Source organism: Chiloscyllium plagiosum, chromosome 29 (assembly GCF_004010195.1).
Source record: "Chiloscyllium plagiosum isolate BGI_BamShark_2017 chromosome 29, ASM401019v2, whole genome shotgun sequence".
In the NCBI taxonomy this organism is placed as follows: domain Eukaryota; kingdom Metazoa; phylum Chordata; class Chondrichthyes; order Orectolobiformes; family Hemiscylliidae; genus Chiloscyllium; species Chiloscyllium plagiosum.
In genome coordinates this window covers 20955022-20976381 of record NC_057738.1, presented here as the reverse complement: position 1 = coordinate 20976381, position 21360 = coordinate 20955022, and the positions used below count along the sequence as shown (strand labels likewise).

General features: G+C 41.3%; 1 protein-coding gene across 7 annotated transcripts in view; it reads left to right on the top strand.

The window, feature by feature from the left end:
- LOC122564415 (genetic suppressor element 1-like) overlaps positions 1-21360 on the top strand; it is a 301389-nt gene that overhangs the window by 163797 nt on the left and 116232 nt on the right. The window contains exon 1 of one of the 7 annotated variants that reach the window (XM_043719251.1): positions 18695-18846. The exons of 5 other annotated variants lie outside the window; for them this stretch is intronic. Coding sequence is in view for 1 of the 2 variants with exons in the window: in XM_043719247.1 (XP_043575182.1) it covers positions 19121-19139 (19 nt within the window). In the remaining variant the exon portion in view is untranslated. One more of the 7 variants, XM_043719247.1, reaches the window with a different exon arrangement.

Sequence of the window (21360 nt, the reverse complement as noted above, 5' to 3'; positions counted from 1 at the left end):
GATAAATAGACAAAGTCTTTTCCCTGGGGTCGGGGAATCCAGAACTAGAGGGCATAGGTTTAGGGTGAAAGGGGAAAGATATAAAAGAGACCTAAGGGGCAACGTTTTCACGCAGAGGGTGGTGCATGTATGGAATGAGCTACCAGAGTATGTGGTAGAGGTTGGTATAATTGCAACATTTAAGAGGCATTTGGATGGGTATATGAATAGGAAGGGTTTGGAGGGATATGGGCCGGGTGCTGGCAGGTGGGACTAGATTGGGTTGGGATATCTGGTCGGCATGGACAGGTTGGACCGAAGGATCTGTTTCCATGCTGTACATCTCTATGACTCTTTGTACTGAAAACAAATGCTGGAGATCAGATCAGGCAGCATCAATGGAGAGACAGAAAGCTACTGTTTTGAGTCAAGATGGCTCTTCATCAGAGCTGCAGCTTGCTGTCTCGCCCTGGATGCTGTCTGACTCGCTGTGATCTCCAGGATTTGTTGTTTTCAGTTGGAGATATTGGGGTTGTTTTCCCTTGGAACAGAGAAGGCTGGGGGAGGATACGATTGGAGTGCACAAAATTGAGGAGCAGAGAGAAAGAGTAGACAGGAGGAACCTGTTTCGAGTCTAACCGACCCTTTGTCAAAGCTTTGACAGAGAGTCAGTTAGACTCGAAACGTCAGCTCTTTTCTCTCCCTACAGATGCTGCCAGACCTGCTGAGAGTTTCCAGCATTTTCTCTTTTGGATGAATTTAGACCGTTATTTATAGAACACAAACTTATCTGTATTGGCTATAATATGATTCTGGTCCCCACTTGTTTTAAATGGTGCTGCTGTTACACCATTTTCTTTCATGTGGGATTGCACGGGAATGGAACTATCACATTATATCAGAAAAGCCTGCAGCTGGACCTGCACCTTAAGTGCTGTAAATTGAAGGGCCATGGGCCATGTGCAGGAAGATCTGATTAGAGAGGGGATCCAATTGTCTTTGGGTTGCATGGACAAGATGGGGCTGAATGACCCCTTTCCATTCTGTATAATTTCTATGGTGCTATATTTGCTGTCAAGATGCAGCTTCAAAAGATAGTTTAACAAAATGTACAATAGAACCCCAGTACCTGTGGATTTGGTTTCAGTTATCTGCGGTTTACATCAGCCTGAAAATAGTACTTGGAACATTCCAGATATAATTCGAGGGGGCTGCCAGGGAGGTAAACTTCCCATTTAAATGCGAGGATTTGCTACTATCCGGGGTTTCGGGCATCCGCAGTAGGTATCACCCACAGATATGGGGGGGGCTCCTGTATATGTAAATTGAAACAAAGTACTGAAACTGAGCACTAACCCCAAAGTAGTTATTTCAATAGATATGGATTGAATAAAATTGAATATATGCTCCTTGAATACACTTCCAGTTATCATTTATATGGTTAAAAAACATTAATTTCTTTGTATCATATTACCATTATTGCACATAACTTATTTTCAGCCTCAGATGGATATAGCCTGACAGAGTTTGTACAGATTGTTTGACAGGGTAAAGTAAAGCCATTCGCTTTCTGACGATTTATTCTTAAAAACACAAAGCATTACAGTCTTAGTTGTAAGATTTCAAAATAGATGGCACAACGCTACTTAGAAAACTTGCAAAGAGGAGGATCGGACATTGCAGGAATTGAAAATCTGCAACAGAGATTTAATTAGCTGCCCTGAGGAGGAAATACAAATTCAAAGAGCAGCTTTACAAAATGTGTTGTCTGCATTAAGAGATGATGGGTTGACATTTGCAGTCGAAAGGGATGTGTCAAGAATAGAGTAAATTTGATTTAGTTGGGAAGGAAGCTATTGTGGATTCAGTCATTCTATTCCCTGCCTGATTCTCCTTTCTGTGGATGTCAATAAAGGTGATCTCCAACCCGAGCTGATGTCCCTATCCTGTTGAAGCTACATTCTTCCAGCTTCGTGCCTTATCCAAACCTCCCAACTACAGTGGGCTAGAGCAGACAGGCCTTTGATAACTTACCTTCACCCCTCAGGCTGACTGCTATTGATGCCCCGTCCTTCACATGATCTGAGCTTCCCAACATTAGTTTGCACAAAGTTGTTGATGATGGGAGAAATCCACTAAATGATTCCTGTTAACTCTTAAGTGCTGGAACGCGAGCACTATATCCCTGGTCTCCCTGATATGGGAAGGATATTATTAAAATGGTGAAAGTTCAGAAGAGATTTACCAGGATGTTGCTGGGAATGGAAGGAGTATGCATGTGAGATGAGCTGCCAGCAGAAGTGATTGAGGCGGGTACATTAACAACATTTAAAATGCATTGGGACAAATACATGGATAGGAAAGATTTAGAAGGATATGGGCCAAGTGCAGGGAAATGGGATTAGCATAGATGGACATTTTGGTCGGCATGGACCAGTTTTAGCCAAAGGGCCCGTCTCTGTGCTGTAGGACTCTGTGATTCAATGACTGTTATAAGGAGAGGCTGGATAGGCTGGGACTTTTTCACTGAAACGTAGGAGGTTGAGAGGCGACCTTATAGAGGTTAATAAAATCATGAGAGGTACAGATTAAGTGAATGGCAGGTGTCTTTTTCCTAACTTGGGGGATTTTAAGACTGGGAGCATATTTAAGGTGAGAGGAGAAAGACTTAATAAACACATGAAGGACATTTTTCTTTTACACAGTGTGGTTCAGGTGGGGAATGAACTTCCAGAAGAAGAAGTGGATGCTGGAATGTTACAAAGTTTAAAAGACTTAGATAAGTACATGAACAAGAAATGTTTGGAGGGATATAAGTCAAGTGCAGGCAGGTGGGACTAGTTTATTTGGGATTATGTTCAGCATGGACTGGTTGGACTGAAGGGTCCATTTCCATGCTGTATGATTCTAGGACTCTGATGGTATGACTGCTTTGCAGAAAAGAGAACTGTTAAAGTGAAGAGCTTTGAGATATCATCATCAGACTTTTCGGCGGTCGACACTTTTTTTTAAATGGGAAAATGTTGAATATAGGCACATTTGAGGTAAACCCAAAACTGTTGCTCAGATAAGATGGCCTGAAAAGATTGAAAGTCTTTGTCAAAGTAGTATTTGTTGATGGGCAGATAAATCATTGCCAGTGAATTGGAGTGGATCGAGGCTTAAAGTAGGACTCACAAACAAACTTATTTACTCACAGCATCTGCTTAAAAGGAAAATCTTCCCAAACTGCAGCAGATAATGCTCAGAACCAAATCTACAGCAAATGTCTACCAATAAACACAGTCATTATTACAGTAAAACTTGTTGAATGAAGAAACCAAATACAAACTATGTGCATAAAACCAATTCCAATCACATATAAGAATGCAGTCTCCTGGGGTGATGACCAGCCATTTAGCAAAAAGCTAAATTCTGGTTGGAAAGGACAGTGGTTCTATTTGCAACTGGGTGAAAATTGTGGGCAGTATGTAGCTGAATTCATGATAAAGTGCTCCATGCTGGAAGCAAAAATAAGCAAAAGTTATTTCTTACGTAGATAAGTATGCACAACAGGTGGATGTTTTCATTTTTGAACTGTTTGACATATTGATAGAATCATACACTTCCTTCCCTTTGTGCATCTATTTTTAACTCCTTTTTTTTGCACAAATTTGGATTAGAACTTATCAAGTGTACAGAATGGATGATATAAATATGTACCAACTTATGTTTAGATAACCTTGTTCAGTTTAATATAATCTGGAGTAAATTTAACACATTTTCAGGTAAACTGTATTTCACATTCCCTTTTGAATGTATTTCGCTGAGCATATTTATGGCCAGGTCATTACTTGAATTCTTTAAACCAGAGATTCCACTTCTTGTACTTAGTAATGCCTGTCTCTTAACCAACATTTAAAACAGACTGTCAAATCATTTTCTGCATTGCTGTTTATCAGAGTCTGCTGTGCACAGAAGGTTGCTGTGTTTTCTACATTAGTCAGTGCCCAGGCTTCATTGACTGTAAAGCACGATTGGAAGCTGTGAGAGGTGCAATATACATGCAAGATCCTTGTGTCTACTTCATGTGAAGCAGAACAATAGATATGTTCAACAGTAAGTGCTAATGTGACATAGCTGAATTATTACTAGACTTGGTCAGTAACCCTTGGTACAATTGCTAACTTGTGATTTAATTGTGAGTAACACAATATTAAGTACAGTAATATCTACAATAAAAGAACAGTACTATGAATGCTGAAGATCTGAAATAAATACGAAACGTACTGGAGAAACTCAGCAGGTTTGGCAAGATCTGTGGGGAGAGAAACACAGCTAAAATTTCAAGTGTAAGGTGAATCTGATTTGGAAATAAATGACAGTAATTTCCACATTATGTTGTTTTGAACAAGGTGTCTATCTTGATCCTGCACATAAGATAATCTGTGATTTTTGATGCCAAATGCCTTGTAGTTGACTACAAGCCAACACACTCTCCCCACCAATGAACTAAACCCCTCCTACACACACACACACCCACCCCACACACACACAGACACACAAACACATCTATTCATTGTTCAGTTAATAAATTCATGTTTAGGTTGTATGTTCGAGCTGAAAAATGTGTTGCTGGAAAAGCGCAGCAGGTCAGGCAGCATCCAAGGAGCAGGAGAATCGACGTTTCAGGCATAAGCCCTTCTTCAGGGCTTATGCCCGAAACGACGATTCTCCTGCTCCTTGAATGCTGCCTGACCTGCTGCGCTTTTCCAGCAACACATTTTTCAGCTCTGATCTCCAGCATCTGCAGTCCTCACTTTCCCCTAGTTGTATGTTCGAGGACAACTACATCAGTTCCAACACCAAGCTCGTGGTTTACAGAGCTGTGGTGGTTCCTGACCTTCTGTGTTGTTCTGAGACATGGACTGTCTACAGCACTCACTTCAAGGTGCTGAAGCAGTATCAACAATGCTACCTGCGCAAGATGCTGTGAATCCGCCAGGAAGGAAGTCATACCGATTCCAGCGTTCTTGACCGGACCAACATCCCCAGCATCGAGGCATTGACCACCCATGATCAGCTGCAATGGGCTGGTCACATCATTCACATAAATGACATGTGACACTCCCCAAATAGGTGCTCTACTCTCAGCTTCAAAATGGCGGGTGAGCCCCAGGTGGACAGAGGAAGCGAGTCAGGGATACCCTCAGGGCCTCACTGGCAAAGTGCGATATTCCCACAGACACACCTTGGAGGGGGGGAGCAGTCACTGTCCCAAAGTGGAATGGGACAGCATCCAGGAAAGACTTGCCATAAGGGAAAAATGGAAGCCAGGCAATCACTGCATACGGAGCATGTTGCCACACCAATGCCCCACTCACCCCTTCCCGCGGTCAACTTCTGCCTCAAGTGTAGCAGAACCTGCAGAAGCCACATGGGGCTGCACAGCTACCTCCAGACTCATCCTGAGAGTGGAAGAGAGTCATCCTCTTCTGTGAGGGACTGCCAGTGATGAATGATGATGTGTGTGCATTAAGTATCAACCTCAATTCTTCAGCTCAAAAAAAAAAATGTTTAGGTTTATACTAAATCAGTACATAGGATCGAACAGTCAGCATGGGACTTGTTGCTGAGATGATGTATGGAATTTAAGACAAGCCCACAAAGTACACTGCATGGTAACAAGTGAACAGAAATGGGTCCTCGTGAGAAAGAATGTAACATGGCACTGGTTTTGAGCAAAAAGTCATAACATTTGCTAACCTGTCAAATAATTGTGCTCCAGTGAGAGAATTCATTGTTCACAAAAACCGGTATGAGAATAGAAAAAAAATCTGCCCTGAAGATTTCCCAAAGCCAAATACATCATTAGAACAGGGACCAGCCACAGACCTGCTTTAAGAAGCTTATATTGGCCTTCAAAACCATCAAAATAGTTACCTAGTGCAATGCAATGTGTGTATATGTCCATAAGTCAACTAAATTGAACCCTGCGTCCACCAACAATTTCAGAGCAATAGCTAGTTAGTGAAGACACTTTATGGAACAGAAGATCAAGAAACCTTAGATTACAAAATGATTTCAATACCAAGCCTGTCCATTTACAACTATTCATGATCAGAAAGTGATAAAAACACGAGTACCCATCATATCACATTGACAGCATCATCGAAATATCCATGAATTTCAAATAACTGTGAAGTGGAAAGATTCAGAAATGATTCGAGCGACAAATGTGAGAAGACAACATTCAAAATGGTAATAACCTGTGTGGCAAATGGAACCAAATTAAAGCCTTTGTTAATTTTCAAGTGTAAAGCCATGCGCTGAAAATCAGGTTTGGTACAGGACAGTTTGCGCATGTTCATGACAGGGGTTGGATGGATTAAGGTGAAAGGTAAGTGGATCAATGGAAGTAAGGGATTGATAATGTGTGGAACAGGCATTTTCTTGGCCTATGCAGAGAACATGGCTGAGTGGGACATGTTCAGATCCCCTATCACTGAGGAGATCAGAAGGCACCTGCACAAAAGTAACAAGAAGATTGCACTTGTGTCTGTTAATTGTTTTTTCCCTCCTTTTCTATCGAGAAGTGGCATGATACACAACTAAATGTTTTTACCATCACCTGTGATATTTTTCCTCACCTAAACATTTTTGAAAATTTAATTTCCCTCCCCGCCCCCCCATCCTGTTTGGAGATGTCATCATACACCTTTGGAGCAGGTGGGATGTGAACCTGGGTCTCTCAGGTCAGCAGTAGGGACACTACCACTGCACCACAAGAGGGCCCCTTTTGCATTTATTAACCAACAGCAGTAAATCACACATATTTTCCAATTGATTAATTTACATGCAGAATCCTTGAAGAGAAATGCAGATCATCACAGATGAGGGATAGGTGGGGAGAGAGGGAGGTGGCATCTGTTTAGTTTACGTGTGAACAGATGGGGTGACTCATTCGATGATGACTGCTGCTCAGGAATCTGCATCTGTGCTATTATGGATTCAAAAGGTTGGCAGAAGAGAAGCTTGGCTTGCCCAGGGTGACCGGCGATAGGGATATGCTGGAATGTGAAGAAGTGGGCCAGATGATGTTGCAAGAATACATGTATCATGTGTATGTCCAGCTCATTGTCATTGCCATCCAGATTCTCTAAACATTGGTGCTCAGCCCCAACAGCACTCATGCCATTGAGATGGCTCAAGTGTGCAGTGGACTACCATCTGAACTGACCCTTGATCAGACTAAATTCCACATTTGACCCCTGACTCGACAGTCTCCTTCAGGAACCCACACCTGACACTTGAGCCATTCCATGGGACATTCCCTCTGTATCATTCCATTTAGTATGGAAGGACTTTGTGTATCGGATGCTGCCACACGCTGTCCACTTCCTCCCCCTCATCAACCATTCATAATATCGTAATGTCCTGTGCTGCCATCTACAGGCTGGTATTGGTCCCCTTCATTGATTTGGTTTACTGGTTGACCCACATGAGATATGTAGGCGGCTGCTTATCAAATTTCATGCGTACTGATACCCACATGCTCCTGAGCTGGTTACATGCTGTGGAGATGGACAGGTAGATTGGTGGAACTCCCTGTAAGCCTACAAGTGGGCCTAGCGCGGTGGCTAACAACAGACTCAGGTAGCAGACAGTTGACATGACTGCCTGCCCCTTTGCTGTGGTTACGTTGGAATAAGTGTCCCTAGAGAGACATTGTCTGCCATTTGCTTGAAGACTTTAGTGACTAGAGGGCACTGCGGGGAGCAATTTACATCATTAGTCCCAACAATGATGATTTGACCTGAGAAGTTTTCTTTAAAGTTTCATTTTTTTGGTTATAGTGCCCATTTGAGAGGCTGCTAATTAGGGTTAATTTGTTTATTCGTTGCTACGTAATGCACAAAAGAGTAGAAAAAGACATTTATTGTCCTGTGTGTCTGCATCTGTAGCAGATGGATTCATAGTGTTAGGAGCTAAACATTTGTAATGATTCATTTTGTGAATAAGTCTAAAACTGAGCAGAAGTTGACTTCTGGTGTTCACCAACTGGCTGACAGACATCTAGCATAGTAACAAAGAATGGTTGACTAAATTTTAAGGTTGGAAACTACAATATTTTTGTTTAAGCAGAAGACTGCAATGTGAGTAGTTTTAGCTGAAGAATGAAGTGGATGTGTAGACACAGATTGTGACAGGATTGCAAATGTCAGCAGTTTGCATGGAGATTCTAAATGCAAGTGATTGATGTGATTTCGAAGCAGTAAAGCATGAACCACCACTTTGACTGATTTTCTCTCATAATCACAAAAATTGCTTCTTGATGGAAGTGTAGCTGCCTCCTAGCCTCCAAAAGATCGCTTGACCCAGTCCATTAAAAAAAATGCATCCATTTTTTAACCTGAAAACGCAAATTATCCCTGTGTTCAGCTCTGTCCAAAATGGATCTGTTCAATATCTGTCTCACACCAGTGCCCACTCATCCATAATCATTATCCCGCTGCATCTTGGGAACTGTCACCCCAAAGTATTGAACTTTAAAGTCAAGTCCTCGTTATCAAATTCTCATCATCATAGGACTGTATCCATACCAAAGAGGAAATAAGGAATGGTTTTAGTGTTGCGTAATAAAATGTAGCAGGATCTTTGAAAGCAGATGGTTTAGGGTGGGGGGGGGGTGGTGTGCATAGCGTAGTAAAGAGCAGAGTAACTGAGTGACTGATCGATCCTGGATGCAAACTCAAGGGTGAAGCCCAATGCCATGAGGCAAGGGGAGAACAAAGGAGCAAGTTGCAGAAGTTCAGCGTGGGTGAATAGAGCAGCTGAAAGCCTTTGAGGGTGATGAGAAAGAAGGGGAATTGGAACAGGCAAGCAGCTGCTGGATACCTAGACAGACCAATCTCTTAGCACACTGAGAATGAAAGAGAGAGGGAAAAAAACAGGGCAGAAGCAAGGAACTGGTGCAGAAGTCTGACGTAGGTGAGATGCTGTGTGAAGGAACTATGACCACGGACAGCATAAACGAAAGCCATTAAAGGTGGCTATAGAGGTGAGATGTGGCAGTGGAGCAGATAAATAGATACAGGAACTGAGGTGTAGCATCTGGGCAAAACCCCTTAGTTTCAGTGGTCATGAGAAGAGGAAGATCTCCTTTGGCACCTTTTGGGTTTTGTGGATGAAATTTACCAGAAAGGGGAACTATTGGATGCCTGTGGGGCAAAGTCAGGCTCTGATAGATTTCAAAAGTTAGACAGTCATTCCATTATGGAATATGTCATGGACTTTATCAGACTGTATAAAATATTGCAGTAATTCAATTCAGAGATGCCTTGTTCAGGTCTCATATTGAAATTAGATTAGATTATTAGATTAGATTATCTACAGTGTGGAAACAGGCCCTTCAGCCCAACAAATCCACACCGACCCTCCGAAGAGCAACCCACCCGGACCCATTCCCCTACATTCACCCCTGACGAATGCACCTAACACTACGGGCAATTTAACATGGCAAATTCACCTAATCTGCACATCTTTGGACTGTGGGAGGAAACCGGAGCACCCAGAGGAAACCCACGCAGACACTGGGAGGATGTGCAAACTCCACGCAGACAGTTGCCCGAGGCAGGAATTGGACCCGGGTCCCTGGTGCTGTGAGGCAGCAGTGCTAACCGCTGAGCCAACGTGCCGCCCTGACTGGATTGTGCTTAGATGTTATATGCGGACAGTCTCTTGGTCTTAAGCAGGGTTTATTCTCAGAAAGAAACTCCCTTTTGGAGGGAATGTCTACAGATATGATGATGCTCCTGGGAGGCAGACATTTCCAGAAACATTGATAGCACAATGGGACATTCCAGAGTGCCACAAAGAATGGCATACATTTGGTGATTGCAGTATTTTGAGATCATCTAGACATGAGCAAGGCGCTAATACAAAGGAAAAGTTCAAGTCAGAAAGAAAGAGGATGAAAGCAGTTTTAGCATGACTGAATACCACAGCAAATGACAGGTGTAGGGTTGTGGAGCAGTGGGAGGTGAATGAACTTCAGGAATGTCTGGGGAATAGTTAACTACAACTTCAAGTTCTACCCACAATACTATCATGTCCTATCAACTGCTCAGAGTGGAACAACAAGATTCTCGAACTGTCACTTGACGCAGAAAATGACAAGAGATGATGACAATGACCAGTTGGAAGGGATTGTGCTTTCACAAAAAGGATTAGACCATAAGCCGTGGAAGCAGCAGCAGGCTATTTGGTCCATTAAATTTACTTCACCATTCAACAAGAATATGGCTGATCTGATAATTCTCAACCCACTTACCTGCCTTTTCCCCATAATCCTTGCTTCCCTTACAATTAAAAACCTGTCTGTCTCAGAGTGGAATACACTTAAATTCTTAAGCACTTAAACACATACCCAGCTTCAGCAGCTCTCTGTGGTAAACAATTCTACAGATTCACTACCCTCAGAGAGAAGAATATCCTCTTCAACTCTGTCTTAAATGGGTGACTCTTTGATCTGAGATTATGTCCTCTGGACCTTGACTCTTCCACAAGGCAAAAGGACCTCTCCACGTCTACCTGTAAGAATGTTTTGTGTCTAAATAAGTTCTCCTCTCATTATTCTAAACTCCCATGTGTTCAGACCCAAATTACTCAAGGTCTCATGAGAAAATTCCACCATACCTGGAATCAATGCTGTGAATCTTCTTTGCACTGGCTCCACTGCCAATATATATTTCCTCAGATAAGGAGACCAAAATTGTTCATCGTATTCCAGTGGTGGCCTGACTACTACCTTCTATAGTTTTAGCAAGGCCTCCCAATGTGTATACTCAATTCCCTCTTTTATATCCATAATTATCTGTATTCTACAATCAGCCAATCCTCTATCCTTGCTAATATACTGCCTTCAACACCATAGGCTGCTATCTTAGTAAGTAGCCTTCATATGCAAGCCTCATCAAACATCTTTTGGAAATCCCAATATATTACATCTACTGTTTTCCCTTTATCTATCCTGTGCATCACCTCAAAGAACTGTAGTACATTTGTCTTCATTATTTTTGCCTTATGAAATCATATTGACTCTGCTTGATTATTTTATGTCTTTCTAAATGCATATAATTGCATACTTTACAATGGACATTTTCCGAATTACTAATTACTAATTTCCTAATTAAGGTAATTGGCATACAGTTACTATTTTATTGTCTCTCTCCCTTTTTGAATAAGGGTTTTATATTAGAAGTTATCCAATCATCCTGGATTTTTCCCGAGTTAAAGGTTTCTTGGAAACTTACTGCCAGTGCATTCAGTACTTCTGTAGTTACATCCTTTAACATCCTTGGATACAATGCAAGAGGTCCACAGATTTATCATTATTTAGCCCCGTTAGTTATGCGAGTACTTTTTCTTTCATGATAGTTATTGAAGTCATTCACTCCCTACCCAATTTAGCCCCTTGATTACTTATATTTTTCAAAAGTCATGCCCTCTACTTGTGAGGCTGATGCAAAATATTTATTCAATTTCTCTGCCATTTCCTAGTTCCCCATTATTGTGTCCCTGCCTTCATTCTCTAAAATGCATGTGATTACTTCGGCCTCTCTCTTCCTTTTCATATATTTAAAGAAGCTTTTACTTTTTGTTTTTATATTACTTGCTAGTATTCCCTTATAGTTTATTTTCTCTTTTGGTCATCTTTTGTTGGCTTTTAAAACATAACTAATCCTCTGATTGACCACTTTTTTTTTCAATTTGATCCTATCCTTAAGTTCCTTAGTTAACCGTACTTGGTTTATTCCCCTTCCTAGAATCCTTCTTCCTTACTGGGATATATTTTAATTGTGAGTCATGAACAATTTTGTTGTGAGTCATAAACTGTTTTCGTAAACATCTGCCATTCTTCCTCAATCGTCTTTTTTGCTAACCTTTTTTCCCATCCACTCCAGCTAACTCTACTTTCACCTCTATGCAATTGCCCTTACTTAAGTGTAGTCCAGTGATTAGTATATCAGTCATAGATTTATTTACCTATGTGGTAGAGGTTAGTGGTTGCATCTCAGCTATCTGTGCAACAGATTTGCTGAGATTAGATTCCCCACGGTGTGGAAACAGGCCCTTTGGCCCAACCAGAAGAGTAACCCACCCAGACCCATTTCCCTCTGACTAATGCACCTGTCACTATGGGCAATTTAGCATGACCAATTCACCTAACTGGCACATTTTTGGACTGTGGGAGGAAACCCACGCAGACACATGGAGAGTGTGCGAACTCCACACAGACAGTTGCCCGAGGTTGGAATTGAACCTGGGTCCTTGGTGCTGTGAGGCAGCAGTACTAACCACTGAGCCACTGTGCTGCCCCTATGTTTCCTAGATTCACAATAGTGAGGATTGACATATAGTCAGGGAAAATTGAACTATTTTTTGGCTTAAGGACAACAAAATATTGAGGTACAAGTGATGATTTAAAGCAAAATAGCTGAAATAATCACTGTTACTGCTGATTTATCTATAATGCGATACCATTGCTGTTAAATAACTCATCCATGGAAAAGTTTCAAATGAAACTGTACTTGGAAAGGCATTGGATTTTACCCAATCAGGGTATTATTGTATTCTCTCTTAATAAAACCTCACATTTTGAATTGAAATGTTAGAGAAGTTTACTGGTTTTAGGTGATAAAGAACAGAGAGATAAAAAGCGAATTGTTTTAAACTTCACTGAAAATTTGCTCACCCCATTTGTCAAAAATTTACAATCCTTCCAAAGGATGAAGGTATGGTTGATGAGGAATACACAAAATTCACAGATAAGATTTGTGCAAAATGTAAAATATCTACACAGTACAAGACTGCTGCAAAGTCCATTGTAAGCCTTGCATTAGTATGTGACTTTAATGAGGTAGTTGCCATGGATCTCAATGTATGGGGCAAAGACACAAATACTTTTATTTTACACTTTACAGACATGGCAACCAGATTCAGTCCTGCTACAGTAAACATGACAAGTACAGAAAGGTGATTGTTAATAAAGTCATGACGAAATGTATAAAGGTCTGGTCATGGGGCACTCACAAAGTTTCTGATTTGATAATGGAGCAGAATTTACTAATGACAAGTTTAGAGATGTGTGAAAACGTGAACATTGTGGTCATGAATACTGCAAATGAAAGCCCTTTCAGCAGTGGACTCTGTGAAAGGAATCACATGGTGATAGATAGAATGCTGCATAAAATCTTAGCAGATCAACCGAACTCCGATTGACAACTGCACTGGCATGGGCAGTTCATACAAAGAATTGTTTTTAGATGATGAGAGGGTATAGTCGCATCAATTATTCTATGGTAATCCCAAATTAGCCTTTCTGCTGGGCTATAATTCCCCCTCACCCCCGGCCTAGAGGAGACCATAATTACTTCTAATTTTTCTATGCATGTGAATGACTTTTATGTGCAGGGAAAATGGCTGACATCAAGCCTGAGGACTTTGCAAGCTCTCAGGCATTGTAATAGACTGCCCAAGATAGAAGGTATTACAAAAGAGAGGACCTTGAGAAATAGAAAGAACCTGGGAAGCTAATAGGCCAGGTGATAAGATATAGGTCATCCAACATGGCAATCAACAATCACAGTTCATTGCTTATGATTAATCAGGATTGATTATAACCTCTCAGAATCTGAGCAACTGATAGAAGGCAATGAGGTAGCCTCTAGCTCATGCTGATGTTTTTTTGTGATGACTTTCCTGAGGCACAGAATATTGCAGATGTGGCACTGGATAGTAGTGGGTGAAGTAATCATGATGCACAGGACAGGTCTATCACATCCAAAGGCCAGTTGAGTTCTAGAGTGATGTATGATTCAGAACGGTTCAGTCGATGAATAGTCTTGGGAAGTGCAGGAAAAGATACTGGCAAGTTTAATTATGGATTAAAATGACCAAGGAGATAGTCAAGAGGTGAGATCCATGGACTAACAGAATGAGGTAAAAGTGTATGAAGAAAAAAAGCACAGTGCACTCTCTAATAATAGGTCTCAGAGGGTCCCCTGTGTTAGAAAACAATTACTTGCTGGAGAAAGAGTCTCCAGTTGCACAAAGAAGAGACCATATAGAAGTGTCCAGGAGGGTGTCACTGATTCACAGGATGACCCATTAATTAGCCTGAAAACAGGTTGACTTTCCAGTTAAAGAGAACAGGGCAGCTCTTGCAACTTGACAGCCAATCAGATGTCTTCCAAATTAAACTGAGTAGCTGGGGTAAATGGAAACCAAGTGAAAGAGAGAACACTTGAAGATGGAAACACCTTCTCTCCAGCTTTTGAAATTTTTATATTAAAGCTGGGAGGATCTCTCTACAGGGTGGCCTGTGGCTGCTTCTGAACTAAGGCTGTTAGGAAGGGCCTCAGAGTCTGACAGGAGTGTTGGCTTTCCGCCGTGTTTGCTTCAAGGCACCTACACTGACCCAGGCTCTGCAGCAACCTGAAGATTGATGGGTAAATTCCAGTTGGACTGATTTAATTGGCCACCCAACCCTGTCAACTCCCAATATCAGCTCCATAGAAGGTCCTGGAGGTTGGAATGGAACCATGAGTCTGCCAATTTGGTAGTCAGGGATATTTCAACTACCGTCTGCCTGAAAATCCCCTTTGACTCTACTCTAAGTACAGTGATTGTCATGATGTCAGCCAGGCCATAGAATATAAGTTCCCTGATTGGACCAGATTAACAGCCCCAATCAGAGAGCCTGGCTGACAGTTAAGACAGGAATGTCAGACATCCTGTTCACTCTGAGAGCTGACTTTGAGCTGGACCAGTGCCAAGGACTCTCCACATGCAAATAAAAGTGACTTGGTGACGGGATACCAATGTCTGTGGAGTTATTTCACTAAGGCTTAGCAAGTTGAAAGCTTTTACTTAGCCCAAAACTGAAGAAGGTAAATTGGTTGTGCGGGCAAGTAATCAGATCTGCCTTTTGTGTCTCACAGTGCTTCTTTATCAATAGGGATTACTGAAGGTCAAAAGTCATCAGTTAGTTTCCTTGCCTAACCAACCTTGTTATAGAGTGACTGGAAAATGAATTTTTAAATGGAGGTTGAACACTTGGAGAAGCTGACGTAGGATGTAGTAGATAGAAAGTATTCAGCCTGGAGCTCGGTGACCAGTGGTGTACTGCAGGAATCTGTTTGGGACCACTGCTCTTTGTGCCACATGTTTGATACATCCACTACCTTCAACATTGACTTGCTTCGTCAGCAATGCAGAGTAGCAGTGCTGAGTATGAGAAGAATTGCAGTGATTCACCAAGGTTTCTCTGATAGCACCTTCCAAACCCATGACCTCCACCATCTAGAAGGACAAGGGCAGCCAATACTTCAGAACACCACAACCTCCGAATTCCCTCTTAGGCACAACCATTCTGGCTTGGGACTGTCATAATTCCTTCACTGTCACAGCGTCAAAATCTTGGCAGTGCCTTCCTAACAACAGTGTGGGGCTCCTTATACCATAAGGACTGCAACAATTGAAGAAAGCACCGCTTTCTCTAAGGAAATTAGGGATGGGTAATAAATGATGGCTGAGCTAGCAACACTCCGATCCAAGAAACAATTTAAAAACAACATTATTGTGTCTCAGAGGAGGCTGGTCATTGTATTAACCTTTAGACATCCCAAGGGTTGAAAACCAAACTTTAAACATGAACTAGCTGGCCATTGCTGCAAATCTACTTCATCATTTTGATCTCTGTTCTTTGGAGCTGTTATGAAGCAATGCTACTGTTAGACTTGGTAGTTCTACTTCCTGTCCTTGGAGATGTTAATCTGAGGGAAACAGTGAGGACTGCAGATGCTGGAGGTCAGAATTGAAGAGTGTGGTGCTGGAAAAGCACAGTTAGTCAGGCAGCATTCGAGGAGCAGGAGAATCGATGTTTCGGGCATAAGCCCTTCATCAAACATCGATTCTCCTGCTCCTTGGATGCTGCCTGACCGGCTGTGCTTTTCTAGCACCACACGTTTCGTGATTTAAATCTGATCTTGAAAAACCACAAGAACTGCAGCCTGCCTGGAAGCTGCCTCATAGCGACAGATTCACTTTACAAAGCCTTTTAATAGAAAAGTCAGAGAGGGACTTGGTAATTTGGTGCAGATTAGACTTTTGTTGCTTTTTCCCCTCTTTATTTTCCCATTGAAAGCAGCTAAAAGGTAAGGAATGTCCAAGCATTAATAAGGCTGTGACTCATTCAGCCAATGTTGTTAACCATTAGCATTCTTTTGGCAGGACTGGTACTTAGAGATGCCAAAACCTCCAGGTTTGGCCATGATCAATCTCCAGGACACTGTTGTGCTCAACTTTGGTGAAAAATCACAGGACCTTAAAAACATATTTTTTATTTGTCATTTTCTTTGAATATTTGTCTTTAGCAGCTGGTGATTGTGTGAGATATAAGTGATGCGCCTGGATTAATTCAACCATAATTAATATTTAAAATACATATGAGAATAGGATGGATAGACTGGGCTTGCTTCTACTGGAGTTGACAAAGTCAGGAGTGACTTGATTGGAACATGTATCATCCTGAATGGTTCTAACAGGGCAGACGTGGAGAGGATATTTCGTCTTGTTGGTGAGTCCAGAACTAAGGGCCACTTTATAAAAAATAATGGATTGCTCTGTTCGAACAGAGATGTGGAGATATTTTTTCTCTCAGAAGTTTGTACAATTTTGGAACGCTTTGCCTCAGAAGGTGGCGGGGGAAGGATCATTGAATATTTTTGACCTGGAGCTGGATAGATTTTAATCTGGGAAGGGAATCGGAGGTTGTTGGGGTAGATGGGAATGTGGAATTCAAAATACAAATAGATCAGCCATGATCTTACTAAATGGTGGATCAAGCTAGAAAGATGAAATGATCTACTTATGTTTCTAAATGTGTGTAATATTATTTTATTGGCAGTAAAGTGCTTTGAAACTTCCTGAGACCATGACATGCCTACTATAAATTCAAGGTCTTTCTTTTATTTCCGTGGCTTTTCTTTGCTTCCTTGCACGACTGCCTTTATAAGGCTGTTTCCCTTGATAGTAACGTTGGCTTTGAGTGTTCCCACATGGACAATCCCAAGTGCAAAATGCTGAAGTATGATGTTGGTAAAAAGAAAACAATCTTAAATATACATGTTTTGACAGCCAGCAGAGTCTTATTTTACCTCATTAATCAATGCCATGTACAAATGAGTGAAAGATCTGTGGCCCAGATACGTTGAATATGAAACTAATTCATTGAAATAATTGGAAAGTTATATGTTGTACAGATCTGGTCAACTTCAGTAATAGTTTTTTTGGGATCTTAAGCGGTAGATATACAGGCCACTTCTTGTATATCTAAAGCTTAACTTATGGACTTTTTAAACAAGGCAAGCTATAAAGTTATATCAAAATCTTTTGCATTCAAACTCGAGTACTTGAGTTGTGTTCAAGCTTCCATTGAGGTTTTGTCACCTCCAGTGGTGTAGGCTGTGTTTTTCCAAATGTTATTGTCTCTTTGATAAGTCATTACCAACAGGAAATATCATGAGAAGTGATGATGATGACCTAGTATTGATGCTATAGCCTTTTTAATGTGATGAGCTGCATATCTGTGCAATTGTTCAAAAGTTTCTGAGGTGTTTTTCAGTGTCATAGCTGGCTTAAGCAATGAAAGTAGCAGAATAGAGTTATAGAGATGTGCAGCACGGAACCAGATCCTTCACTCCAACTCATCCATGTCGACTAAGTATCCTAACTCAATCTAGTCCCACTTGCCAGCATTTGGTCCATATCCCTCTAAACCTTACCTATTCATATACCCATCCAGATGCCTTTTAAATGCTGTAATTATTCCAGCCTCCGCAACTTCTTCTGGTAGCTCATTCCATACAGGCACCACCCTCTGCATGAAAAAGTTGCCCCTTAGGTCCTTTTTAAATCTTTCCCATCCCACACCCTCTAGTTTTTAACTCCCCTATGCTGGAAAAATTACTTTGGCTGTTCACCCTATACATGCCCCTCATGATTTTATAAAACTCTATAAGATCACTCCTCAGCATCTCATGCTCCAGCCTATCCAGCCTCACCTTATAGCTCAAACCCTCCAACCCTGGCAACACCCTTTTAAATCATCTCTAAAGCCTTTCAAGTTTCACAACATCTTCCTATAGCAGGAGGCCAGAATTGAACGCAGTATTGCTATTTGCTATGCAATACATAGTAGCATAGCAGAATAAATGACATATTCATAACAATGTTTTTAACATACATCAGGGCTTTTGCAAACATCAGCAAAGTATTTGTTTGAATATGGTACTAATGCACAAGCAAAAGGCAATTAAATTCACCCAAACCTTATTTGTGTTGTTACTGGTTTTGAACAAGCAACTTCATTGACTACTCATTGTATCTTGATAATATTATTGAAAGCTGCATTAGAATGTTTTTACTTGTGATTTGTCAGGATTTCTGTATCAATCGGTTTAGTTCAGTATCAGTGTCAAATTATATTCAGTTTAAAAAAAAGCAACGTGTTGCAGATGCTAGAGATCTGAAAGAAAGACAAAAAGCACTGGTGAAACTCAGCAGGTCTGGCACCCTCTGTGAATCAAAGAAGAATCTTCTGAAGAAGAGTCATTTTAAACTCAAAATGTCCACTCTGTTTCTCTCTCCACAGATGCTGCCAGACATCTGAGTTTCTTCAAGATTTCCTGTTCAAATTCTATTTATATTGACAGAAAAATATGGAAATTGGATAGAAGGAGGATTTTCTCTGGAAAAGAGAAACTGAGAGACTGATACGTTTGGGCTTTCTCTGTTTCTGCTCGCCTCTGCCAACACTCAGTAGTTAGTTTCATCTTGATCTTCATTCACCTGCCTTCATGATTAGATCTTGCATTTGGGTGGGTCAGTTAATGAACTAAACGCTAACAAACTGGAGGTGTCAAAACCCACTTTCAACATTATTAGCAAGCTGTGAACTTTGGAAGTTTCTATTTTGGTTGATTGAGGTTGTATAACCATATTGTGTTGCACACACATAAATGTCAAAGGGAAAAATACACTACATTTTCCTTATTCTATCCGACTTCAAGAGATTCATATCGGATATCAAATCTTAATGAAAACATTTTTCAGAGGCAAGTATTTCTATGGGTGAAATTTTACTTTCCACCCCACCTCCCATCCAGAGTGTTTGGCGAACAGAGGGGCATAAAATTACGTGGTATGGTGATGCCACTGTGTCTTTGGCATCTTTTCCTCCCCATCCCTTTACTGCCAGGTATATGGAGGGCCATGTCCTGGAGCCAGTAGGTTAAACTTGGTGGGCCATGTTGCATGTTTGGGAGTCAGTGGTACTCCTTCTACTTGGACAATAAGGGCCTAACCCTCCCCATATCCACCCACATTCTTCACTGAGGTCTGCCTGACTGCTTGTGAGGGTGATCTCCTTCCATGGTAAAAACAATGACTGCAGATGCTGTCCGAGGAGCAGGAAAATCGACGTTTTGGGCAAAAGCCCTTCATCACGCTTTTGCCCGAAACGTCGATTTTCCTGCTCCTCGGATGCTGCCTGAACTGCTGTGCTTTTCCAGCACCACTAATCCAGAATCTGATCTCCTTCCATTTCATCCTTTCCTTCCAGGCACAGTCCCAGATACAGAAGGTCTCCAGCTGTTTCAACTCTAAGCAATTTATTGATGTGAATTTATCACCTTCCCAGTTCTTCTGCTCTCCCATTCTACCCTCACTTTCCATTATGCTCATTAATGTCCTAAAAAAAGTATTATTCAATAAGACCATAAGAAACAGGAGCAGGAGAAGGCTATTCAGCTGCTGAGTCTTTCTCACCATTCAGAAAGATCAGGGCTGACCTGATTGTGCCCTTAACCCCACTGTCCCATCTGCAACCCTCACTCAACCACATCTTGCACGTAACCTTGGATACCTATACAGATCAAAACTCTCATCCTCGAATATGACCCATCCTCCACTGCTCTCTGGGGAAGAGAAATCCAAAGACTAAACAACCCCCTGAATCCCTCCTCATCTCAGTTTTAAATGGGAGACACCTATTTTAAAATGTTGTCTTGAAGCAGCAACAACCCTTTCAGTCTCCGTCAGAATCTTACATGTTTGAGAGGTTGACTGAGCTCGGACTTTTTTCATTGGAGAAAAGGAGGAGAAGAGGGGACCTAATTGAGGTATACAAGATAATGAGAGGCATAGATAGAGTCGATAGCCAGAGACTATTTCCCAGGGCAGAAATGACTAACACGAGGGGTCATAGTTTTAAGCTGGTTGGAGGAAAGTATAGAGGGGATTTCAGAGGCGGGTTCTTTATGCAAAGAGTTGTGAGAGCACAGAATGCGTTGCTAACAGCAGTTGTGGAGGCAGGGTCATTGGGGACATTTATGAGACTCCTGGACATGCATATGGTCACAGAAATTTGAGGGTGCATACATGAGGATCAGTGGTCGGCACAACATCATGGGCTGAAGGGCCTGTTCTGTGCTGTACTGTTCTGTGTTCTATGTTCAATGTTTCAATAAGGTCACCTCTAATTCTTGAACATTTAATGAACATGGGCCCAACTTATTCGACCCTTCCTGAAAAGACAGTCCCTTCGTCCAATGAATCAGTTCAGTGAACCTTTTCTTAACTGCTTCAAACGTAAATTAGTAAAGAAGCTCCTGAAGTAAGGAGACCAAAACTGACGTTACAATTCCTATGACCCAAAACTTTTCATAAAATTTGAATTCTCATGATCACAACAAGAAGAAAACCATTGGGCAAGATTCCACTTTTTAAAACTTGTATTAGAACAAGCCAACTTTCAAACATGAGTTAGCAAGCAAAAGATATTTCAAATAATAAGTTATGTTTCATTTTCATAGTTGTTGCAGTAAGGCCACTATGGCCACTTGCTCCTTCTACAAATGTGCTATTATGTGCCATCTCAAGTCTTCTCAATTGGGCCTTTATTTTGTAAGATTTCTCACTTCTCACTAAATTATTTATTTAATGAAACAAATATCAATGTGGCCTTACCCCCACTCCTTCTTCCAAGTGTCTTGTTTACACCTGAGGTAACCAACTCAGATTGCACTGTGTAGCTACAAGTTGGACGTTTTCTAAATGTGAAAGCGTGCTTCAAGTTACATGTTGTCCTGGAACTGCCCATTGAAAGGGCAGCATGGAGAAAGTCACTGTATTGGGATGTGAGAAATTGTAATACATCAAAATTCTAGGCGCAGCTGAATTACAAAGTCTTTTTGTTTCAGTTTATCTTTTCATTCCATACTCCTGGTAGAACATTAAGTGCATCCTTCAAATAAATTCTGGCACCCCTGCAAATGC